General features: G+C 33.8%; 1 protein-coding gene across 4 annotated transcripts in view; it reads left to right on the forward strand.

The window, feature by feature from the left end:
- LOC139518129 (uncharacterized) overlaps positions 1 to 17,666 on the forward strand; it is a 41,736-nt gene extending 24,070 nt beyond the window's left edge. For all 4 annotated transcript variants that reach the window (XM_071309815.1, XM_071309816.1, XM_071309817.1 and 1 more), the window contains 4 exons: positions 2,622 to 2,696; positions 3,613 to 3,673; positions 6,542 to 6,604; positions 16,608 to 17,666. In XM_071309815.1, the coding sequence (XP_071165916.1) occupies positions 2,622 to 2,696; positions 3,613 to 3,673; positions 6,542 to 6,604; positions 16,608 to 16,664 (256 nt within the window). In that variant the 3' untranslated portion in view covers positions 16,665 to 17,666. The remainder of the gene's footprint in view (positions 1 to 2,621; positions 2,697 to 3,612; positions 3,674 to 6,541; positions 6,605 to 16,607) is intronic.
- The last annotated feature ends 7,207 nt before the right edge of the window (positions 17,667 to 24,873 follow it).

Below are 24,873 nucleotides of genomic sequence, written 5' to 3' on the forward strand. Positions count from 1 at the left end.
ATAATGGTTAATAGTACACAAACATAATGGTTAATAGTACACAAACATAATGGTTAATAGTACACAAACATAATGGTTAATAGTACACAAACATAATGGTTAATAATACACAAACATAATGGTTAATATGGTTAATAGTACACAAACATAATGTCTAGTATGGATAGTACACAAACATAATGGTTAATAGTACACAAACATAATGGTTAATAGTACACAAACATAATGGTTAATACTTAAACATAATGTCTCCTATAGTTAAAGGGGCACTAGCTACGAGATATATAAAAAATCAAAAGTTTGATTTTTTTCTGTTCAATCAATAATGAAGGTGAAATAGTGAAATAACAATTTGCTTTTTGCAGCCAAAAAAGTTCAATTTTGTCAAATTACGCCAAGAAGCATTGATAATTAGTAATTCACTTGCAAGTGAATGAGTCGACCTCTTTAAATCTGTATTCATATGAACTTCAATTTAACCCCTAGCTTGACAACGCATGCATTGTACGTGTACTGGTTATTTAAAGAAAAAGAATGTCAACAATGAAAGTGAAACTACGGTAAATCATTCGATTACTAATTCGATGTACATAAAATCATTCTTATACGGTTGAAAACAATGAGAAACATCTATTTTTAATCTATAAAATAAAATCAAACAGACCTATTAAAATTCAATTGCAGGTGTTGGTTTAATCAAGTCATATCTTTATTTATGTTTACATCGCTTATATGGTCATCCAGTCTGCACCAAAAACTTTTTCAACTACTAGTCCGAAGACCAATGTTCTGACATTTTTCTTATTAGGTCAAACAAAATTTTGCAAAAACTTACAAGTCCGAATGAAATTTTACTAGTCTGGGGCATTGGACTAGTGGCTAACCGTGCAGACTGGTCATCTGAGGTCAAATTAATAGTTAATTAGATGGCGTCTGGACTAAAATACACGAAACGAACCTATATATTATCTACCCCATGCCCTGTAAATTGTTTATTTTAGACTTCTGATAGTTTGGATAAATGTTTTACATTGTCATAAATCAAATATGAGAATTTGAGTCAAATCGGTGACCATGAATTTGACAGCTAGTGCCCCTTTAATACACAAACATCTATAATACTAAAATAACAAGGTCCAATTTGTCAGCCATCATCGGGTAAAAAACGACAAATCAAAGAATTCAACTTTATATATAGCTAATATAGGACAATGGTGTAGATTAAAAATTACACCAATCAAGACCCTATTATTTTCCACATAATTAATATTGCCAATAATTAACAAGTTCCGGGTCGAATCCGATACCGATACCGAAACCAATAGTATATTCACCTGTTACCTATTACCTTATCTGTACTTTCCACATCTGACAGGCGCACCACCAAACGGTGTATTTAGGATTTTGCTATATACACGGGTCATAATCACAGGGTTGACACTACTAAAATAAATCATTGTCAAATTGTTCCCTATTGTAGTATTTTAATCAGTAAGACTTTCTAAGATAACAATACGAATACTAAAAATCTGGACTTAAAGTTAGCGGGCATGACGTAAAACAGCGAATCAATGAATCCAACTTTATTTATAACTAATATAGGACAATGCTGTTGATTAGAAAATACTCCATTCCTGTGTATCTTATAATCGTGATGACAATACCAATACTTAAAGTCATAAGAAACGAGTGACCGGTGAAAAATAATGTTCTTCCAATTCTTGAACCAATGCATACAAACATCATAAACTTAGTCTTCTGTTCAAGAATTTTTCAATTTTTTTAGCATAAATTTCGTATAATCGTCAATTTTTTTTTCAATCGGTCAGTGTTGTTGTGAAAATATGGCAGGTAATTAAAGTTTGTGTTTTGAAGCTGAAGTTTAATGATTGTCACCTGTTTGTCAACAATCAACAAAAAATCAACAAAAAAGCATGGAAATTGAGCACGTGTTTAACATGTAAATTCAGATAATAGTTTATTTTAAGGACATCCATGCGTATTGCGATCACCGGATTTTTACGAGATGGGTCACACTGAGGTCACTTTGCATACGGAAAATATGTCGGGGGAATTGCTTCCTGGAAGGAAGCAATTCAAATAAAGTAAACTTCTTGTAAATATGAATATACTTTAATTCAGTCACAGACCCGCAATATCATGGGTGTGTTCTAGTAATGGTTAATACTTAAACATAATGACTCCTATAGTAATTACACTAACATAATTGTTAATACTTAAACATAATGTCTCCCATAGTTAGTACACTAACATAATGTCCAGTATGGTTAATACACAAGCATAATAGTTAATAATACACAAACATAATATATAAAAAAGAAGATGTGGTATGATTGCCAATGAGACAACTATCCACAAAAGACCAAAATGACACAGACATTAACAACTATAGGTCACTGTACGGCCTTCAACAATGAGCAAAGCCCATACTGCATAGTCAGCTATAAAAGGCCCCGATAAGACAATGTAAAACAATTCAAACGAGAAAACTAACGGCCTTATAATGTCTTCTATGGTTAGTTAATATGTAGCTGCCTTGCAAAATGTATAAGATACAAATATCTCGCATACATCTTAACTTATTTTTCTTACCTATTCAGATGGAGAAAAGCAGCTGAAGTGGATGTGGATGATGGAATACTAACAGTCAATGTAGACAATACAACAGTTGAACGGTAATTAAAGAAGTAATCACTCAGGGTTAAATTCACTTCTGAAGGGGTAATTATTATATTGACAAGAAAACACTTGAACAGTTTTGATACAACTGTCAAAATTACAATAATTTTGGTCGTATATTGGTATCAGGTTGTTATTGGAAGACGGATGATTTCCTGATAATAACTTTAGTATAAGTAAATAGAAATCAATAAAATTTTAACACAAGGTTTATGACCACTAAAGGAAGGTTGGGATTGATTTTGGGGGTTTTGGTCTTAGGAATTAGGGGCCAAAAAGGGGCACAAATAAGCATTTTTCCCTGGTTTTTGCACAATAACTTTAGTATAAGTAAATAGAAATTTATGAAATTTAAACACAAGGTTTATGTGACCATCAAAGCTATACTATGTAATCAATTTGACATTTAAAGATACCAAAGCTACACAACAGCCTGTGTGGATTTTGCTTTTTCCACCTGCCCACTGTGGGCAGTCCACCCGTGCCAACTCTAGCTATAATATCTTTTTTGTAAAAATATTGATTAAAAATGCTTATCTACTTTTTTCAAGTGATTGTACTTGCAAGTCTTTTGATGATACAAAAGAAATTGAATGCCCACTCCTACAGGTGGGCAGAGTGGACAAGGTAGAAATTTTGCCCACCCGGTGCCCACTCCCATGGTGGGCCGGTGGACAAAGCAAAATCCACCCAAGCTGTAGTGTATACTATGTAATCAATTTATAAAATTGAGAATGGAAATGGGGAATGTGTCAAAGAGACAACAACCCAACCAAAGAGCAGACAACAGCAGAAGGTCACCAACAGGTCTTCAATGCAGCAAGAAATTTCCGCACCAGGGAGGCGTCCTTCAGCTGGCCAATCTTGATTATTTAAAGACACCATAGCTGTACTATGTAATCATTTTTACAGGGGTCCTCGACGGGGAGGCAGAAGACTAAACAGACAGGACAATCTCAGGAAACAAATACAGGTAAGATACAAGTATTATTTCAAGTATTTCATCTTGGGAAGATTTTCAGGTTTATTGTTGGTCACTTTTGGTTTCTTTCATATCCTTGTTCAAAATTTGATTCTGCTTCTCCTGTTAATAAAAGAAAAGAGTTTGAAAATATCAAAGGAATATTCAAAACTCATAATCACTGAATTAAACTGACAATACCACAGCAAAAGATGAAAAACAATGAAAAGATAAAATATTACATGGAAAACTAAAGATAAAGCAACACAAATGCCAGGTTAAACCTAGTGTTTAAGCAGTTTCTGTTCTGCCTGTGGCACCCTTCAGAGTGATGAAATACCATGTGTTTCCATGTATTGTAGCTTGAGCAATAAATAGTGACCACTTTAGTGATTGTTTATCATTCTCCTTGTCACACATTGTTAATTCTCAAGTACTGAAAAAAGAATGACAAAATTTAACCAAACTTGCAAAGATTATTCTTCAGAACATGAAGTTGAAGACATGATATTGGTTTTCTTTCAACCAAAATCTTCCATATTTTCTGCTTACATTATTAGGAGACAAAACACAAATCTACTTTTGAATAATCTACTTTTGAATAATTACCAATATTTTGACTGTAAATCAGTGAAAGTTGTTCTCTTCACTTTTCATTTCTATGATACAAGATAAAAAGTTGTTTTAGCCATGTGATTTTTTATATGGGATTCATAAAAATAAGGACATCAGTTTATATTTTTCACTGATAACAGTAGCTTCCTATTTTATTATGCCTCCACTCCCTGTCACATTTTCCTAATCCGGTAGGTCTATGGCGTCAAGCAACATCTGATTATGCCAACCTGTGTGATATGTTAATATTGTATTTTTGATGTTTTTCTGCCTTATTTAAAAAAAAGCTTGTATCATTAAAATATCATTCTAAAAGTAGCATTTTTATATAGTTTTCATCCCATTTTTAGTTCACATGTCTCAAATGGACAAGTTAAATCTTTCTTATCACTTTGCAATAGGGCTTCTAAAAAATATTTGAGCCAGCTGGACATTTTATATTAGATCCCGATTTTACTCCCATAAGACTAAGTCAGAAAAGGCAATTATGGCTTTTAGATGGCAATCCAAATGATTGGCATTAGATTTAAAAAAAACGATATTAAACTTTATTTTGATATGAATTTGATGCTCTGATGTAAACTGTTAAATTTGCAGCACATCATTCAAGGTGTGCACATCAGCATGCTCATATCTGCCTTAGACTCTTTATTTGTGCAAAATGATGTTGTAAAACACTTTACTTTCGCTTTTAAAATAACTTTTTCCTAAAACCGGATGTTGACTTGACAATGGTAAATCATGGACCAAAAACTGATATGTAAGATCCGTGTACGTTTACAAAGCACAACTGAGTGAAGAAGCTCTTTCCACGTTATTTCTTCAACAAAATACTTGAAATGAATGTTAGATACAGGTATCAATGATAATTTTAGCATTTTTGAAGAAATGTAGGATGCATAATTAAATTTCTCACCTGTGCACACGTGTTCCAGTTCATACAACCTAGTTCTGAAGATTTTTCATTAAAACCTTTATAAATTTTTCATCAAATCATGTTTATAAACGTATTTTTTTATAATTTTATTCTTTCAGACTAAATCATTTTAAATCAATTAGATACAAACCACTGAAATGTAAATAAATAACTTTAAATAGACCTATCAATTATACAATGTCTGGTACTGAAAATAGTTTACCTCTCACCTGAACAGGTAGATTTCAGCTGTCCAACAACTAATTAGCCTTGATTAAAATTAGAAAGTATTGAAGTAGGGGTTGTTTTGATAGTAATTAATCATCATGTCACTTTTATGACGGGAAATGTGTGGCTGTTAAAGGCATAAGGTTGGGTCAAAAAGATCATGAATCATGTTAAAATGATCTTTTAAGAAAGCCTTGTAAACTGGAGAGGATGACCGTTTCATGCTTTGCCCAGCCAGACTTTTACCGGACATTATACAATTGTCTGGAATATATGACCGTTTTGGAAGGCTTGCTTTGCATCTGTCTTTAACTTTTTGAATTGTTACATAGACCTAGGAGAGGGACATAAGCTCTTAAAAGCCTATACTTTCAGCAGCTACAAGACATACCTTCTTGATATATGGCAGCCATTTATCTTCATCCAGTTATGCAAAACTATGTTACACATGTTCAGTTCCTTTATAGTGATACCACCTGTTCGTAGATAACTTAATAAAATTGAGAATGGAATTAAGCTTATTAGAGGATATCCATTAATGTTTTCTAAGGATATGGGATATCCATCCATGTTTTTAAAGAATATAGGATATCCATAAATGTTTTCTAAGGATATGGGATATCCGTCCATGTTTTTAAAGGATATAGGATATCCATTAATGTTTTCTAAGGATATGGGATATCCATCCATGTTTTCATGTGGGATATAATCCATCAAAGTTTTCTAAAGATATGGGGTAAACCATCTGAAAAGTGACATTTTTGGCATACTTGATAGAATTTTCATATTTAAATTAGAATCGGAGCGTTTTTAATAAGTAAATCTGTTAAAATCTTTCACATAAACTAATTGAATCAACTGAAATAGACACTTAAGTGTTTAAAAAGTGTCTAAAATCTTTCATCAGATGAACTTAAAATTTGAGGCCAAAATCGGCCCTTACCGGACCTACTCCTTTGTAGAACTTTATAGTGAATAAGGATACATTGACAAAAATAAACACAGAAGGGAAAGTTTTGCTTTGATCATAAAGAAACTGTCAAAGTATGTGTAAATCATGTATCATCATGTGAGACATGTGATAGTGAGTAGGGATTAATGTTTGAATGTTTATATTTTAGGCTTTAAAACCATCTGAACATATATCATACAACATGGATAAACAGTTGTTCTCACAACCTTCAGTAAGTACTGTTAAACACCATTAGAACCTGTAACATACACCATGGAAAAAAATTGTCCTCTCAACCGTCAGTCAGCATAAAGTCAATCAGAACATGTAATATACACCATGGAAAAAGTCTTTCCTCAACTGTCAGTAATTCTGCATAAACACAATCAGAACGTTTAACATACACCATGAAAAACAGGTGTCCTTTCAATTATCAGTAAGTCAGCAGAAAAACCACCAGAACATGTAACATACACCATGGAAAAACAGTCTTCCTCTCAACCCTCAGTAAGTCTGCATAATCACCATGCATCAAATCATGTAACATACAGCATGAAAAAACAGTCTTCCTCTCAACCCTCAGTAAGTCCGCATAATCACCACCAAATCATGTAACATACAGCATGAAAAAACAGTCTTCCTCTCAACCCTCAGTAAGTCCGCATAATCACCATCAAATCATGTAACATACAGCATGAAAAAACAGTCTTTCCTCAACCATCAGTCAGTCAGCATAAATCCATAAGAACATGTAACATACACCATGGAAAAAGTCTTCCCTCAATCATCAGTAAGTAAGCAGAAAGACCATAAGAACATGTTACATACACCATGGAAAAAGTCTTCCCTCAATCATCAGTAAGTAAGCAAAAAGACCATAAGAACATGTAACATACACCATGGAAAAAGTCTTCCCTCAATCATCAGTAAGTAAGCAGAAAGACCATAATAACATGTTACATACACCATGGAAAAAGTCTTCCCTCAATCATCAGTAAGTAAGCAGAAAGACCATAATAACATGTTACATACACCATGGAAAAAGTCTTCCCTCAATCATCAGTAAGTAAGCAGAAAGACCATAAAAACATGTAGCATAAACCATGGAAAAAGTCTTCCCTCAATCATCAGTAAGTAAGCAGAAAGACCATAAGAACATGTAGCATAAACCATGGAAAAAGTCTTCCCTCAATCATCAGTAAGTAAGCAGAAAGACCATAAGAACATGTAGCATACACCATGGAAAAAGTCTTCCCTCAATCATCAGTAAGTAAGCAGAAAGACCATAAGAACATGTAGCATACACCATGGAAAAAGTCTTCCCTCAATCATCAGTAAGTAAGCAGAAAGACCATAAGAACATGTAGCATACACCATGGAAAAAGTCTTCCCTCAATCATCAGTAAGTAAGCAGAAAGACCATAAGAACATGTAGCATACACCATGGAAAAAGTCTTCCCTCAATCATCAGTAAGTAAGCAGAAAGACCATAAGAACATGTAGCATACACCATGGAAAAATGTCTTCCCTCAATCAACATGTAGCATAAACCATGGAAAAAGTCTTCCCTCAATCATCAGTAAGTAAGCAGAAAGACCATAAGAACATGTAGCATAAACCAAGGAAAAAGTCTTCCCTCAATCATCAGTAAGTAAGCAGAAAGACCATAAGAACATGTAGCATAAACCATGGAAAAAGTCTTCCCTCAATCATCAGTAAGTAAGCAGAAAGACCATAAGAACATGTTACATACACCATGGAAAAAGTCTTCCCTCAATCATCAGTAAGTAAGCAGAAAGACCAAAAGAACATGTAGCATAAACCAAGGAAAAAGTCTTCCCTCAATGATCAGTAAGTAAGCAGAAAGACCATAAGAACATGTAACATAAACCATAGAAAAAGTCTTCCCTCAATCATAAGTAAGTAAGCAGAAAGACCATAACAACATGTAACATACACCATGGAGAAAGTCTTCCCTCAATCATCAGTAAGTAAGCAGAAAGACCATAATAACATGTTACATACACCATGGAAAAAGAAAGACCATAAGAACATGTTACATACACCATGGAAAAAGTCTTCCCTCAATCATCAGTAAGTAAGCAGAAAGACCATAAGAACATGTAGCATAAACCATGGAAAAAGTCTTCCCTCAATCATCAGTAAGTAAGCAGAAAGACCATAAGAACATGTAGCATACACCATGGAAAAAGTCTTCCCTCAATCATCAGTAAGTAAGCAGAAAGACCATAAGAACCAGTTACATACACCATGGAAAAGGTCTTCCCTCAATCATCAGTAAGTAAGCAGAAAGACCATAAGAACATGTAACATACACCATGGAAAAAGTCTTTCCTCAACCATCAGTAAGTAAGCAGAAAGACCATAAGAACATGTTACATACACCATGGAAAAAGTCTTCCTTCAATCATCAGTAAGTAAGCAGAAAGACTATAATAACATGTTACATACACCATGGAAAAAGTCTTCCCTCAATCATCAGTAAGTCAGCAGAAAGACCATAAGAACATGTAGCATACACCATGGAAAAAGTCTTCCCTCAATCATCAGTAAGTAAGCAGAAAGACCATAAGAACATGTAGCATAAACCATATAAAAAGTCTTCCCTCAATCATCAGTAAGTAAGCAGAAAGACCATAAGAACATGTAGCATACACCATGGAAAAAGTCTTCCCTCAATCATCAGTAAGAAAGCAGAAAGACCATAACAACATGTAACATAGACCATGGAAAAAGTCTTCCCTCAATCATATGTAAGTAAGCAGAAAAACCATAAGAACATGTAGCATACACCATGGAAAAAGTCTTCCCTCAATCATCAGTAAGTAAGCAGAAAGACCATAAGAACATGTAGCATAAACCATGGAAAAAGTCTTCCCTTTATCATAAGTAAGTAAGCAGAAAGACCATAAGAACATGTAACATACACCATGGAAAAAGTCTTCCCTCAATCATCAGTAAGTAAGCAGAAAGACCATAAGAACATGTTACATACACCATGGAAAAAGTCTTCCCTCAATCATCAGTAAGTAAGCAGAAAGACCATAAGAACATGTTACATACACCATGGAAAAAGTCTTCCCTCAATCATCAGTAAGTAAGCAGAAAGACCATAAGAACATGTAGCATACACCATGGAAAAAGTCTTCCCTCAATCATCAGTAAGTAAACAGAAAGACCATAAGAACATGTAGCAAACACCATGGAAAAAGTCTTCCCTCAATCATCAGTAAGTAAGCAGAAAGACCATAAGAACATGTAGCATACACCATGGAAAAAGTCTTCCCTCAATCATCTGTAAGTAAGCAGAAAGACCATTAGAACATGTTACATACACCATGGAAAAAGAAAGACCATAAGAACATGTTACATACACCATGGAAAAAGTCTTCCCTCAATCATCAGTAAGTAAGCAGAAAGACCATAACAACATGTAACATACACCATGGAAAAAGTCTTCCCTCAATCATCAGTAAGTAAGCAGAAAGACCATAAGAACCTGTATCATACACCATGGAAAAAGTCTTCCCTCAATCATCAGTAAGTAAGCAGAAAGACCATAAGAACATGTATCATACACCATGGAAAAAGTCTTCCCTCAATCATCAGTAAGTAAGCAGAAAGACCATAAGAACATGTTACATACACCATGGAAGAAGTCTTCCCTCAATCATCAGTAAGTAAGCAGAAAGACCATAAGAACATGTAGCATAAACCATGGAAAAAGTCTTCCCTCAATCATCAGTAAGTAAGCAGAAAGACCATAAGAACATGTAGCAAACACCATGGAAAAAGTCTTCCCTCAATCATCAGTAAGTAAGCAGAAAGACCATAACAACATGTAACATACACCATGGAAAAAGTCTTCCCTCAATCATATGTAAGTAAGCAGAAAGACCATAAGAACATGTAGCATAAACCATGGAAAAAGTCTTCCCTCAATCATCAGTAAGTAAGCAGAAAGACCATAAGAACATGTAGCAAACACCATGGAAAAAGTCTTCCCTCAATCATCAGTAAGTAAGCAGAAAGACCATAACAACATGTAACATACACCATGGAAAAAGTCTTCCCTCAATCATATGTAAGTAAGCAGAAAGACCATAAGAACATGTTACATACACCATGGAAAAAGTCTTCCCTCAATCATCAGTAAGTAAGCAGAAAGACCATAAGAACATGTAGCATACACCATGGAAAAAGTCTTCCCTCAATCATCAGTAAGAAAGCAGAAAGACCATAACAACATGTAACATACACCATGGAAAAAGTCTTCCCTCAATCATATGTAAGTAAGCAGAAAAACCATAAGAACATGTAGCATACACCATGGAAAAAGTCTTCCCTCAATCATCAGTAAGTAAGCAGAAAGACCATAAGAACATGTAGTATAAACCATGGAAAAAGTCTTCCCTCTATCATAAGTAAGTAAGCAGAAAGACCATAAGAACATGTAACATACACCATGGAAAAAGTCTTCCCTCAATCATCAGTAAGTAAGCAGAAAGACCATAAGAACATGTTACATACACCATGGAAAAAGTCTTCCCTCAATCATCAGTAAGTAAGCAGAAAGACCATAAGAACATGTTACATACACCATGGAAAAAGTCTTCCCTCAATCATCAGTAAGTAAGCAGAAAGACCATAAGAACATGTAGCATACACCATGGAAAAAGTCTTCCCTCAATCATCAGTAAGTAAACAGAAAGACCATAAGAACATGTAGCAAACACCATGGAAAAAGTCTTCCCTCAACCATCAGTAAGTAAGCAGAAAGACCATAAGAACATGTAGCATACACCATGGAAAAAGTCTTCCCTCAATCATCTGTAAGTAAGCAGAAAGACCATTAGAACATGTTACATACACCATGGAAAAAGAAAGACCATAAGAACATGTTACATACACCATGGAAAAAGTCTTCCCTCAATCATCAGTAAGTAAGCAGAAAGACCATAAGAACATGTAGCATACACCATGGAAAAAGTCTTCCCTCAATCATCAGTAAGTAAACAGAAAGACCATAAGAACATGTAGCAAACACCATGGAAAAAGTCTTCCCTCAATCATCAGTAAGTAAGCAGAAAGACCATAAGAACATGTAGCATACACCATGGAAAAAGTCTTCCCTCAATCATCTGTAAGTAAGCAGAAAGACCATTAGAACATGTTACATACACCATGGAAAAAGAAAGACCATAAGAACATGTTACATACACCATGGAAAAAGTCTTCCCTCAATCATCAGTAAGTAAGCAGAAAGACCATAACAACATGTAACATACACCATGGAAAAAGTCTTCCCTCAATCATCAGTAAGTAAGCAGAAAGACCATAAGAACCTGTATCATACACCATGGAAAAAGTCTTCCCTCAATCATCAGTAAGTAAGCAGAAAGACCATAAGAACATGTATCATACACCATGGAAAAAGTCTTCCCTCAATCATCAGTAAGTAAGCAGAAAGACCATAAGAACATGTTACATACACCATGGAAAAAGTCTTCCCTCAATCATCAGTAAGTAAGCAGAAAGACCATAAGAACATGTTACATACACCATGGAAAAATCTTCCCTCAATCATCAGTAAGTAAGCAGAAAGACCATAAGAACATGTAGCATACACCATGGAAAAAGTCTGCCCTCAATCATCAGTAAGTAAGCAGAAAGACCATAACAACATGTAACATACACCATGGAAAAAGTCTTCCCTCAATCATCAGTAAGTAAGCAGAAAGACCATAAGAACATGTAGCATACACCATGGAAAAAGTCTTCCCTCAATCATCAGTAAGAAAGCAGAAAGACCATAACAACATGTAACATAGACCATGGAAAAAGTCTTCCCTCAATCATATGTAAGTAAGCAGAAAAACCATAAGAACATGTAGCATACACCATGGAAAAAGTCTTCCCTCAATCATCAGTAAGTAAGCAGAAAGACCATAAGAACATGTAGCATAAACCATGGAAAAAGTCTTCCCTTTATCATAAGTAAGTAAGCAGAAAGACCATAAGAACATGTAACATACACCATGGAAAAAGTCTTCCCTCAATCATCAGTAAGTAAGCAGAAAGACCATAAGAACATGTTACATACACCATGGAAAAAGTCTTCCCTCAATCATCAGTAAGTAAGCAGAAAGACCATAAGAACATGTTACATACACCATGGAAAAAGTCTTCCCTCAATCATCAGTAAGTAAGCAGAAAGACCATAAGAACATGTAGCATACACCATGGAAAAAGTCTTCCCTCAATCATCAGTAAGTAAACAGAAAGACCATAAGAACATGTAGCAAACACCATGGAAAAAGTCTTCCCTCAATCATCAGTAAGTAAGCAGAAAGACCATAAGAACATGTAGCATACACCATGGAAAAAGTCTTCCCTCAATCATCTGTAAGTAAGCAGAAAGACCATTAGAACATGTTACATACACCATGGAAAAAGAAAGACCATAAGAACATGTTACATACACCATGGAAAAAGTCTTCCCTCAATCATCAGTAAGTAAGCAGAAAGACCATAACAACATGTAACATACACCATGGAAAAAGTCTTCCCTCAATCATCAGTAAGTAAGCAGAAAGACCATAAGAACCTGTATCATACACCATGGAAAAAGTCTTCCCTCAATCATCAGTAAGTAAGCAGAAAGACCATAAGAACATGTATCATACACCATGGAAAAAGTCTTCCCTCAATCATCAGTAAGTAAGCAGAAAGACCATAAGAACATGTTACATACACCATGGAAGAAGTCTTCCCTCAATCATCAGTAAGTAAGCAGAAAGACCATAAGAACATGTAGCATAAACCATGGAAAAAGTCTTCCCTCAATCATCAGTAAGTAAGCAGAAAGACCATAAGAACATGTAGCAAACACCATGGAAAAAGTCTTCCCTCAATCATCAGTAAGTAAGCAGAAAGACCATAACAACATGTAACATACACCATGGAAAAAGTCTTCCCTCAATCATATGTAAGTAAGCAGAAAGACCATAAGAACATGTAGCATAAACCATGGAAAAAGTCTTCCCTCAATCATCAGTAAGTAAGCAGAAAGACCATAAGAACATGTAGCAAACACCATGGAAAAAGTCTTCCCTCAATCATCAGTAAGTAAGCAGAAAGACCATAACAACATGTAACATACACCATGGAAAAAGTCTTCCCTCAATCATATGTAAGTAAGCAGAAAGACCATAAGAACATGTTACATACACCATGGAAAAAGTCTTCCCTCAATCATCAGTAAGTAAGCAGAAAGACCATAAGAACATGTAGCATACACCATGGAAAAAGTCTTCCCTCAATCATCAGTAAGAAAGCAGAAAGACCATAACAACATGTAACATACACCATGGAAAAAGTCTTCCCTCAATCATATGTAAGTAAGCAGAAAAACCATAAGAACATGTAGCATACACCATGGAAAAAGTCTTCCCTCAATCATCAGTAAGTAAGCAGAAAGACCATAAGAACATGTAGTATAAACCATGGAAAAAGTCTTCCCTCTATCATAAGTAAGTAAGCAGAAAGACCATAAGAACATGTAACATACACCATGGAAAAAGTCTTCCCTCAATCATCAGTAAGTAAGCAGAAAGACCATAAGAACATGTTACATACACCATGGAAAAAGTCTTCCCTCAATCATCAGTAAGTAAGCAGAAAGACCATAAGAACATGTTACATACACCATGGAAAAAGTCTTCCCTCAATCATCAGTAAGTAAGCAGAAAGACCATAAGAACATGTAGCAAACACCATGGAAAAAGTCTTCCCTCAATCATCAGTAAGCAGAAAGACCATAAGAACATGTAGCATACACCATGGAAAAAGTCTTCCCTCAATCATCTGTAAGTAAGCAGAAAGACCATTAGAACATGTTACATACACCATGGAAAAAGAAAGACCATAAGAACATGTTACATACACCATGGAAAATGTCTTCCCTCAATCATCAGTAAGTAAGCAGAAAGACCATAACAACATGTAACATACACCATGGAAAAAGTCTTCCCTCAATCATCAGTAAGTAAGCAGAAAGACCATAAGAACATGTAGCATACACCATGGAAAAAGTCTTCCCTCAATCATATGTAAGTAAGCAGAAAAACCATAAGAACATGTAGCATACACCATGGAAAAAGTCTTCCCTCAATCATCAGTAAGTAAGCAGAAAGACCATAAGAACATGTAGCATAAACCATGGAAAAAGTCTTCCCTCAATCATCAGTAAGTAAGCAGAAAGACCATAAGAACATGTTACATACACCATGGAAAAAGTCTTCCCTCAATCATCAGTAAGTAAGCAGAAAGACCATAAGAACATGTTACATACACCATGGAAAAATCTTCCCTCAATCATCAGTAAGTAAGCAGAAAGACCATAAGAACATGTAGCATACACCATGGAAAAAGTCTTCCCTCAATCATCAGTAAGTAAGCAGAAAGACCATAAGAACATGTAGCATACACCATGGAAAAAGTCTTCCCTCAATCATCAGTAAGTAAGCAGAAAGACCATAAGAACATGTAACATACACCATGGAAAAAGTCTTCCCTCAATCATCAGTAAGTAAGCAGAAAGACCATAAGAATATGTAGCATAAACCTTGGAAAAAGTCTTCCCTCAATCATCAGTAAATAAGCAGAAAGACCATAAGAACATTTAGCATAAACCAAGGAAAAAGTCTTCCCTCAATCATCAGTAAGTAAGCAGAAAGACCATAAGAACATGTAGCATACACCATGGAAAAAGTCTTCCCTCAATCATCAGTAAGTAAGCAGAAAGACCATAAGAACATGTAACATACACCATGGAAAAAGTCTTCCCTCAATCATATGTAAGTAAGCAGAAAGACCATAACAACATGTAACATACACCATGGAAAACGTCTTCCCTCAATCATATGTAAGTAAGCAGAAAGACCATAAGAACATGTTACATACACCATGGAAAAAGTCTTTCCTCAATCATCAGTAAGTAAGCAGAAAGACCATAAGAACATGTAGCATACACCATGGAAAAAGTCTTCCCTCAATCATCAGTAAGTAAGCAGAAAGACCATAAGAACATGTAACATACACCATGGAAAAAGTCTTCCCTCAATCATATGTAAGTAAGCAGAAAGACCATAAGAACATGTAGCATACACCATGGAAAAAGTCTTCCCTCAATCATATGTAAGTAAGCAGAAAGACCATAAGAACATGTTACATACACCATGGAAAAAGTCTTCCCTCAATCATCAGTAAGTAAGCAGAAAGACCATAAGAACATGTAGCATACACCATGGAAAAAGTCTTCCCTCAATCATCAGTAAGAAAGCTGAAAGACCATAAGAACATGTAACATACACCATGGAAAAAGTCTTCCCTCAATCATCAGTAAGTAAGCAGAAAGACCATAAGAACATGTAGCATACACCATGGGAAAAGTCTTCCCTCAATCATCAGTAAGTAAGCAGAAAGACCATAAGAACATGTAGCATACACCATGGAAAAAGTCTTCCCTCAATCATCAGTAAGTAAGCAGAAAGACCATAAGAACATGTAACATACACCATGGAAAAAGTCTTCCATCAATCATACGTAAGTAAGCAGAAAGACCATAAGAACATTTTACATACACCATGGAAAAAGTCTTCCCTCAATCCTCAGTAAGTAAGCAGAAAGACCATAAGAACATGTAACATAAACCAAGGAAAAAGTCTTCCCTCAATCATCAGTAAGTAAGCAGAAAGACCATAAGAACATGTTACATACACCATGGAAAAAGTCTTCCATCAATCATACGTAAGTAAGCAGAAAGAACTATAAGAACATGTAGCATACACCATGGAAAAAGTCTTCCCTCAATCATCAGTAAGTAAGCAGAAAGACCATAAGAACATGTTACATACACCATGGAAAAAGTCTTCCCTGAATCATCAGTAAGTAAGCAGAAAGACCATAAGAACATGTAGCATAAACCAAGGAAAAACAGTCTTCCCCTTATCAACCATCAGTAAGTCGGCATAGAAACCATCAGAACATGTAACATACACCATGTAAACAGTCGTCCTCTCAACCAAGCATTTATGTGACTGCACACTTCGCAATGTCTTCTCATCTTTCCATTTGTCTGCCAATGAGAAATCACCAGAGAGATGACCCATGAGTTGATTTCTCATATTTTATAAGTAACTTATTTATTTCAGACCAGTTTAAGCCTTAGTGATAGATTCAAACAAGAAGGAAGAAAGGTATTCTTTTGATAACTGAGAATTATATCAGATAGAATGTGAACAGAAAAGACTGATGTTTGTAGTTTTGGTGGATGATTATTGGTGCTGGAAAGGTGTTTTGTAAGTGATGGACAACATGTCAACCTTGTTATTAAATTATAACACATGATTGATGGTGGAGATCATGGGAAAGTTCTAGAAGAGTTTTAGATAAACTGGTAAAGGAAATTGTTGTTCTCATCCCAAATAAGTAGGAGATAATTAATCCAGTTCAGAAATATTTTTTTAGTTTTTGTTAAGTTAGATATTATACCAAAATAAGTAAAAAAAAAATGAATGGTTAACAATGATTGGTTGTCAGACCAACTTAAGTTTTATATCCCATGTTTTATTGTTCATGAGTTCATTATATTATGTTAATGTAATTTTCTTAACCTTTTTTGGAAATAAGCAGATATAAGATTTTAAAGTCAATGAAAAATGAAAGAAGAAAAATATATTACACATATGTTGCTGTTAAAGTTTATTAAATAAATACAGGTAAAATTTGACGGACTTCCTTCCTTGTTGTGCTGGTATCCATTATGACTTTTTTTTACTTTGACACATTTTACTTTTCATAATATGAAGAATTTGAATGGAATGGTCAAAACTGTAGTGAAAAGTTGTCTCATTGGCAATCATACCATATTGTATTTTTATATTTTCAATAATCTCACACAATTTGAAATTATATGTAAGCTACATGTTGATAAATTATATGTGACTTTCATGAAAAGAAATATTTTTGATATTTTCCTATGCTTTGATTTGCCAAAACAATGTCATATCTGAACAGCAGGTAGTTATGTGCATCTGTTTCTGGGAGTCATTTATAGTTTAGTCCAATATTTGGTTAACTAATTCTTATTTCCATTTTGTAAGTTATTTAAGTTGTTTTCTGTCATTCATTTTTTTGTTTCTGTTTGAAGTTTTGTGTAAGAAAGTGTGTTAAGCAGATAATACTTTACACTTGATGAAATCATTTTTAGCGCTGTTCCAGAAAATACTATGTCCCCCCCAGGGACGGCACTTTTTTTAACCCCCACCACCCACAGAAATAAAATTTAATTAGAACAGCACTCCCTTTGCATTTTGGTATTTCAAATACAACCACCCACATAATATTTAAAAAAATTGCCTTCCCTGGGGGGGACATAGTATTTTCTGGAACAGCCCTTATTAAAAGTAAGTCCAATATTATGTTGTAATCATTTTCTGTTGAACCTATTTGCATAAAAGACTTTTTAATTTGTTTATAACTGCAGTAAGGACAATTTCTATCGTTTGAAATCAGATATGTTAGAAACTCAGGTTTTATTTTGCTGTTTTATATATTTTTATGGTTGGATTAATTGTTGCAGCTTGACTAATTGTACTCTTGTATAAATGAATATATTTTCCATTTTGAATAATAATTTTATGTTAGATTTATTGATGTGTGAATGGGTTGTTGAGTTGTATGTTCTATACTTTTTGTTCCAAACAAGGACTTATAAATGTAAAATACTTAGTATGTTTTAGCATACTGACAAAAGTGTACATGTTTACTGTGAGAAAGGACATCATTGTTATCATGAGAGAATTGTGTTAACCAATCACAATGACTGGATGTTTTATTTAATATTTTATAATATTCACAATATATCTATCAAGATTAAGACAAACTGTTTCTGGTATTAAGTGCAACCACGAAATCAAAATTGTTAAAACAACTGAGGGGAGAACAATAATGTTTAGTAATATTTGGCTCATAAGTTATTGACATTTGGAGGTAGTCTAAGTAGCATTGGAACATCTCATATCCAGGGCCATTAATTGGTCATTAATTTTGAAACCTTTGTATAGCTTGTATGTTAAAGTTTTAGTTTATCAATTTATATCCGTTATTTTGTTGATATTGGTGATAGGACATCATTAGTTATTTTAAATAAGTTAGTTGTTGGTGTGAATGATATAAAGCCATTACATGTGAGAAATTAAATAACAAGTCTACTGGTTGTTTGATGTTTAGGTGATGACTATGTATGATTTTGATTTTATAAAATATCTTGCTTATGTTGGTCTGAAATATGTGTTATGGTAGCCAGATACTATATCTACTTAACTATATGTAATGAAAAACCTTAAATGTGTCATTTTTATTTTCAGTATTGATGCAACATTTAACTTGTTCTTTTTTTTTATGTTAAATATACACAAAGGAGTAAGTTTGTTAAGGGCCAAATTTGGCCCTGATTATCAAACTCAATGTTTCAAGATAAAAACTGGTGTCAACAATCTAAATATTCAAATAGAGCACAGGCGTCAACAATCTAAAATTTCAAGTCTGTTTATGTAAAATGTCATTACAAAAATTATGTTATAGGACCTTTTTCTGCCAACACATGTGCTGTTTGTTTTTCGTTTAAAAAAGAAATCATAGAAAAATTGCCCTTTTTCAATGATTTTTTTGCAGAAATTCAAAATGGGTGCTTTTTGTGATGTCATGAATCCTATGCTATAATGTATAAAAAGTTTCCTATTTAGTCATTGTATGAGCTATGATTTATTGTGACATTAGTCAATAAATCTTAATTTCATATTTTAGCTGGAATGAGGGGCTATTTTTAGCTCTGATTCCTTTCACGGATTTGGCTATACTTTTTGAACCTTTTGGATTATAGCTCTTCATCTTTTATATAAGCTTTGGATTTCAAATATTTTGGCCACGAGCATCACTGAAGAGACATGTATTGTCGAAATGTGCATCTGGTGCAAGAAAATTGGTACCGTTAATTTTATGAAGACCTTTTCAAGCCTACTCCTTTCTGTAAGTTTATCTTTTGGTGCATTGTATTGAATATTGTAATTGTTTACTTAATTTAGATGGACTTATTTGAATTGTAAAATTATTGAATTAATTCAACAGACATTTATATTTCATAAGTTTTATTCATGCAACATGTATTTTATATCATCTGCTCATAATGAAATCACTTAACACAATTCATGATGACATTAAACAACTAAAAAAATGATAACAACCTCTCTTTATAGCCCTTGGTTCAAAAGGAGATTCCATTTGGATGTTTGTCAATATAAAACACAAATAAAAAGATATTTTGCCATGCAACTTTATTTTATTAGTCCCCTACCGACGAAGTCAAAGGGGACTTAAAGGGGCACAAGCTACGAAGTATTTAAAAAATCTAAAGTTTGATTCTTTTTTGTTCAATCAATAATGAAAGTGAAATAGTGAAAAAACAATTCGCTTTTTGCAGCCAAAAAGGTTCAATTTTGTCAAATTACGCTAAGAAACATTGATAATTAGTTATTCACTTGCAAGTGAATGAGTCGACCTCTTTAAATCCCTATTCATGTGAACTTCAATTTAACTAGAGATTGACAACGTATGCATTGTATGTGTACTGGTTATTTAAAGAAAAAGAATGTCAACAATGAAAGTGAAACTAAGGTAAATCATTTGATAAGTAATTGGATGCACATAAAATCATTCTTATACAGTTAAAAACAATGAGAAACATCTATTATTAATCTATAAAATAAAATCAAACAGACCTATAAAAATCCCATTGCACGTGTTGGTTTAATTTATTCATATCTTTATTTATGTTTACATCGCTTATATGGTCATCTGAGGTCAAATCAATAGTTAATTAGATGGCGTCTGGACTAAAATACACACGAAAAGAACCTATATATTATCTACCCCATGCTCTGTAAACTGTTTATTTTAGACTTTTGATAGTTTGGATAAATGTTTTACATTGTTAAAAATGAAATATGAGAATTTGAAAATCGGTGACCATGAATTTGACAGCTAGTTTCCCATTAAGGTTTGAACTCTTGTCTGTCTGTCCATCTGTCAGTCCGGCAAATCAGTTTTCCAGACTTTTTTCTTCATACTTGTAGATATTGATTTGATATTTGGTGTATTGTTCTCAGTGTTCAGTTTAAAGTCATTAGAAACCTCAAATCAAAAAAATAATGCATATGTTTTTTTTTATAACTAAATGGATGTACATATACTTTTTTCTGAAGAAAATTCTTTAATTTATTCACTTTTAGAAGAAGTTTACTTTATTTTAATTGCTTCCTTCCAGGAAGCAATTCCCCGACATATTTTCCGTATGCAAAGTGACCTAAGTGTGACCCATCTCGTAAAAATCCGGTGATCACAATAAGCATGGATGTCCTTATAATAAACTATTATCTGAATTTACATGTTAAACACGTGCTCAATTTCCATGCTTTTTTGTTGATTTTTTGTCGATTGTTGACCAACAGGTGACAATCGTTAAACTTCGGCTTCAAAACACGCACTTTAATTACCTGCCATATTTTCACAACAACACTGACCGTTTGAAAAAAAATTGACGATTATACGAAACTTGCACAAAAAAATGATAAATTCGTGCACAGAAGACTAAGTTAATGATGTTTGTTAATAAAATATGTTTAATATTAAAAAAAAAAAAAAAAAAAAAAAAAAAATAAATGTCTGATGTATTGAATATTGAATATTTGTTTTAACACTTTTAGGTTTGCAAACTACAATTGTGTTCTCCTGCTTTTAATTGTAATTCCAAAAATGAACAGGCTTTTACCTATATGTGGACAATTCTTCAAAATTAAAAGATCATATTACCTCTTACTAAAATTACCCAATTGAGTGGTAGCTGTCAAACGCGTTCCTCGATTAGCCATATATATACATTCAAAACAAGTTTTCAAATTCAGATAGGGCGATTACAAAACAAAAATGTGATTTTATTAGTTTATAATGTACATCAGTGAGTGTAATGAGGAAAAGGAAAATCATTGACAACAATGCATGTTTTAAATGTCAAATAAAAATTATGTAGCTAAAAAAAAAAAAAAAAAAAAAAATGATGTTTGTATGCATTGGTTCAAGAATTGAAAGAACATTATTTTTCACCGGTCACTCGTTTCTTATGACTTTAAGCTCTTTCCTTAAAATTAAATTTTTGATGAAATACTTATTAATTACTAGATTTTTGTTCAAAGGAAGATAACGTATTTTTTTTTAAAGATTTTGTTTGATGATTATCTGCAGAGTTATGGTCCTTTGCCTTATAAAATTCTCTAAGATAGTCAGTTTTCCAACCCTTTTTTTTTGTACGTGAAGATATTCATTAGATAATTAGTATATAATTTTATCATGGCAAGTTACAGATCAAGCTGGAATGTTGTTCTGGTCTGATGACTTTGTGTAAAATTATGATCTTTGGACATAGAAAATTCTCTTAAATAATCAGTTTTCAACATTTTTTTTCATCATGCTTGAAGATGTTGACTTGATATTAATATGTAGTTTGCACCATGACAAGTTATAGGTCAAGCTAGAATTTTGTTCCATTACGATGAATTTTTAACGGCAAGGGACGCTTGTTATTATGATGTCTAAGCTTTTTTGTCTGGGATTTAAGTTTTTTTTGTTTGTCAGCAAAATTGTTCAAGCAGAACAATCAGAGGATTAAAAATGTCATTAAAGCCTACAAAAAGCATTACAAACTACTGGATGTATCTCTCTTTTATATGTATGAATTAACTGTTTACAACATTTTGAATTTTTGAAATACTAAGGGTTTCTACCTCAGGAATAGATTACCTTAGCTGCATTTGGCAGAACTTTTAGGACTTTTTGTTCTCAATGTTCTTCAACTTGGAACTTTATTTGGCGTTTTAACTTTTTTGCATTCAAGCTTCCCTGATGAGTTTTGTGTACGCAAAACCAGCGTCTGGCGTAAACACAAAATTTAATTCTGGTATCTATGAAGACTTTATTTAGAGGTGGTTTCACACACAATTATATCCTGAACGAACTACTGGATGTAACTCCCTTTCAGGGGATTTCTCTAATAACTATATGCTAAACAAACTACTGGATGCAACTTCCTTATAGAGATGATTTCAGGTATCATTTTATTCTGAACAAACTAATACATGTAAATCCCTTACAGAGGTGATTTTACATGTCATTATAGCCTAAACAAACTACTTGATGTAAATCCCTTTCAGATATGATTTCACATATCATTGTATCCTCAACAAACTACTGGATGCAACTAATTTTAAGAGACGATTTCAGGTATCATTATAGCCTGAACAAACTACTAGATGTTATTCTCTAATGAGGTGATTTCAAATGTCATTATAGCCTGAACAAACTACTGGATATAACTCCCTTTTAGAGGTGATTTTAAATGTCATTATATAGCTTGAACAAACTACTGGATGAGACCCCCTTTCAGAGGTGTTTCCACTTATCACAATAGCCTGAAAAACTACTGATGGGACTCCCTTTCAATGGTGATTTTACGTATCAGTATATATATATAGCCTGAAGAGACTTCTGGATATAACTGCCTTTCCGAGGTGATTCTTTTTTCATGATTACCTGTACAAACTACTGGATGTAACTCTATTTCAGAGGTGATTTTTCTAGTCATTATAGCCACACAAATACTAGATTTATCTGCCTTTCAGCAGCAATTTGACGTATCATTACAAAGCTTGAACAAATTTCTGGCTATAACTACCTTTCTGAGGTGATTTCACAAATCATTATAGCCTGAACAAACTATAGGATATAAATCTCTTTGCGAAGGGATTTCATTTTCATTATTACATGACAAAAATACTGGATATGACATCTTTGCTGAGGTGAAAAGTAAAATCACTAAAATACTGAACTCAGAGGAAAATCAATTCGGAAAGTCCATAATCACATGGAAAAATCGAATAACAAAACGCATCAAAAACGAATGGACAAGAACTGTCATATTCCTGACTTGGTACAGGCATTTTCAAATGTAGAAAATGGTGGATTGAACCTGGTTTTATAGCTAGCTAAACCTTTCACTTGTATGACAGTCGCATCAAATTCCATGATTTCACGTATTCTTGTAACCTGAACAAACTGTTGAACACAACACTGGATGTATCTCCCTTTCAGAGGCGATTTCACGTATACTTATAGCCTGAACAAACTACTAGATGGGACTCCCTCTCAAAGGTTATTTCACATATCAATTTATCTTGGACAAACTGCGGTTTGTAGCTTCCTTTCTTAGATGATTTCATTAATGATTACAATTGTCTGGAGATAACTCCCATTCCGAGGTCATTTAAAATGTCATTATATCCTGTACAAACTACTGCATATAACTCCCTTTCAGATGTTATTTCACTTGTCATTATAGCTTGAACAAACTACTGCATTTAACTCCTCATCAGAGGTGATTTCACGTATCATTATATAGCCTGAAAAAAACTACTGGATGTAGCTCCCTTTCAAAGGGAATTTCACGTATCTTTATATAGCCTGAACAAACTACTTGTTATAACTCCCTTTCAGAGATGATTTCACGTATCATTATAGCTTGAACAAACTACTTGATGTAACTCTCTTTCAGAGATGATTTCACGTATCATTATAGCATGAACAAACTACTAGAAGGGGCTCCCTCTCAGAGGTTATTTCACATATCAATTTATCCTGGACAAACTGAAGTTTGTAGCTTCCTTTCATAGGTGATAACATTAAAAATTACAATTTTCTGGAGATAACTCCCTTTCCGAGGTAATTTCAAATGTCATTATATGCTGTACAAACTACTGCATATAACTCCCTTTCAGAGGTTATTCCACATGTCATTATAGCTAGAACAAAGGTTCTGCATTTAACTCCTTTTCAGAGGTGATTTCACGTATCATTTTATAGCCTGAAAAAAACTACTGGATGTAGCTCCCTTTCAGAGGGGATTTCGCGTATCTTTATATAGCCTGAACAAACTACTGGATGTAGCTCCCTTTCAGAGGGGATTTCACGTATCATTACAAAGCCTGAACGAATTTCTTGATATAACTCCCTTTCTGAGGTGATTTCACCAATCATTATAGCCTGAACAAACTCTTCAACCCTTTGCGAAACGGATTTCATTTTCATTATTACATGACAAAACTACTGGATATGACATCTTTGCTGAGGTGATTTCACGTATTCTTGTAACCTGAACAAACTGTTGAACACAATACTGGATGTATTTCCCTTTCAGATGCGATTTCACGTATCATTATAGCTGCATGTAACTCCCTTTCAGAGGTTATTTCAAATGTCAGTATAGCTTGAACAAACTACTGCATTTAACTCCTTTTCAGAGGTAATTTCACG

Source organism: Mytilus edulis, chromosome 3, assembly GCF_963676685.1.
Source record: "Mytilus edulis chromosome 3, xbMytEdul2.2, whole genome shotgun sequence".
In the NCBI taxonomy this organism is placed as follows: Eukaryota; Metazoa; Mollusca; class Bivalvia; order Mytilida; family Mytilidae; genus Mytilus; species Mytilus edulis.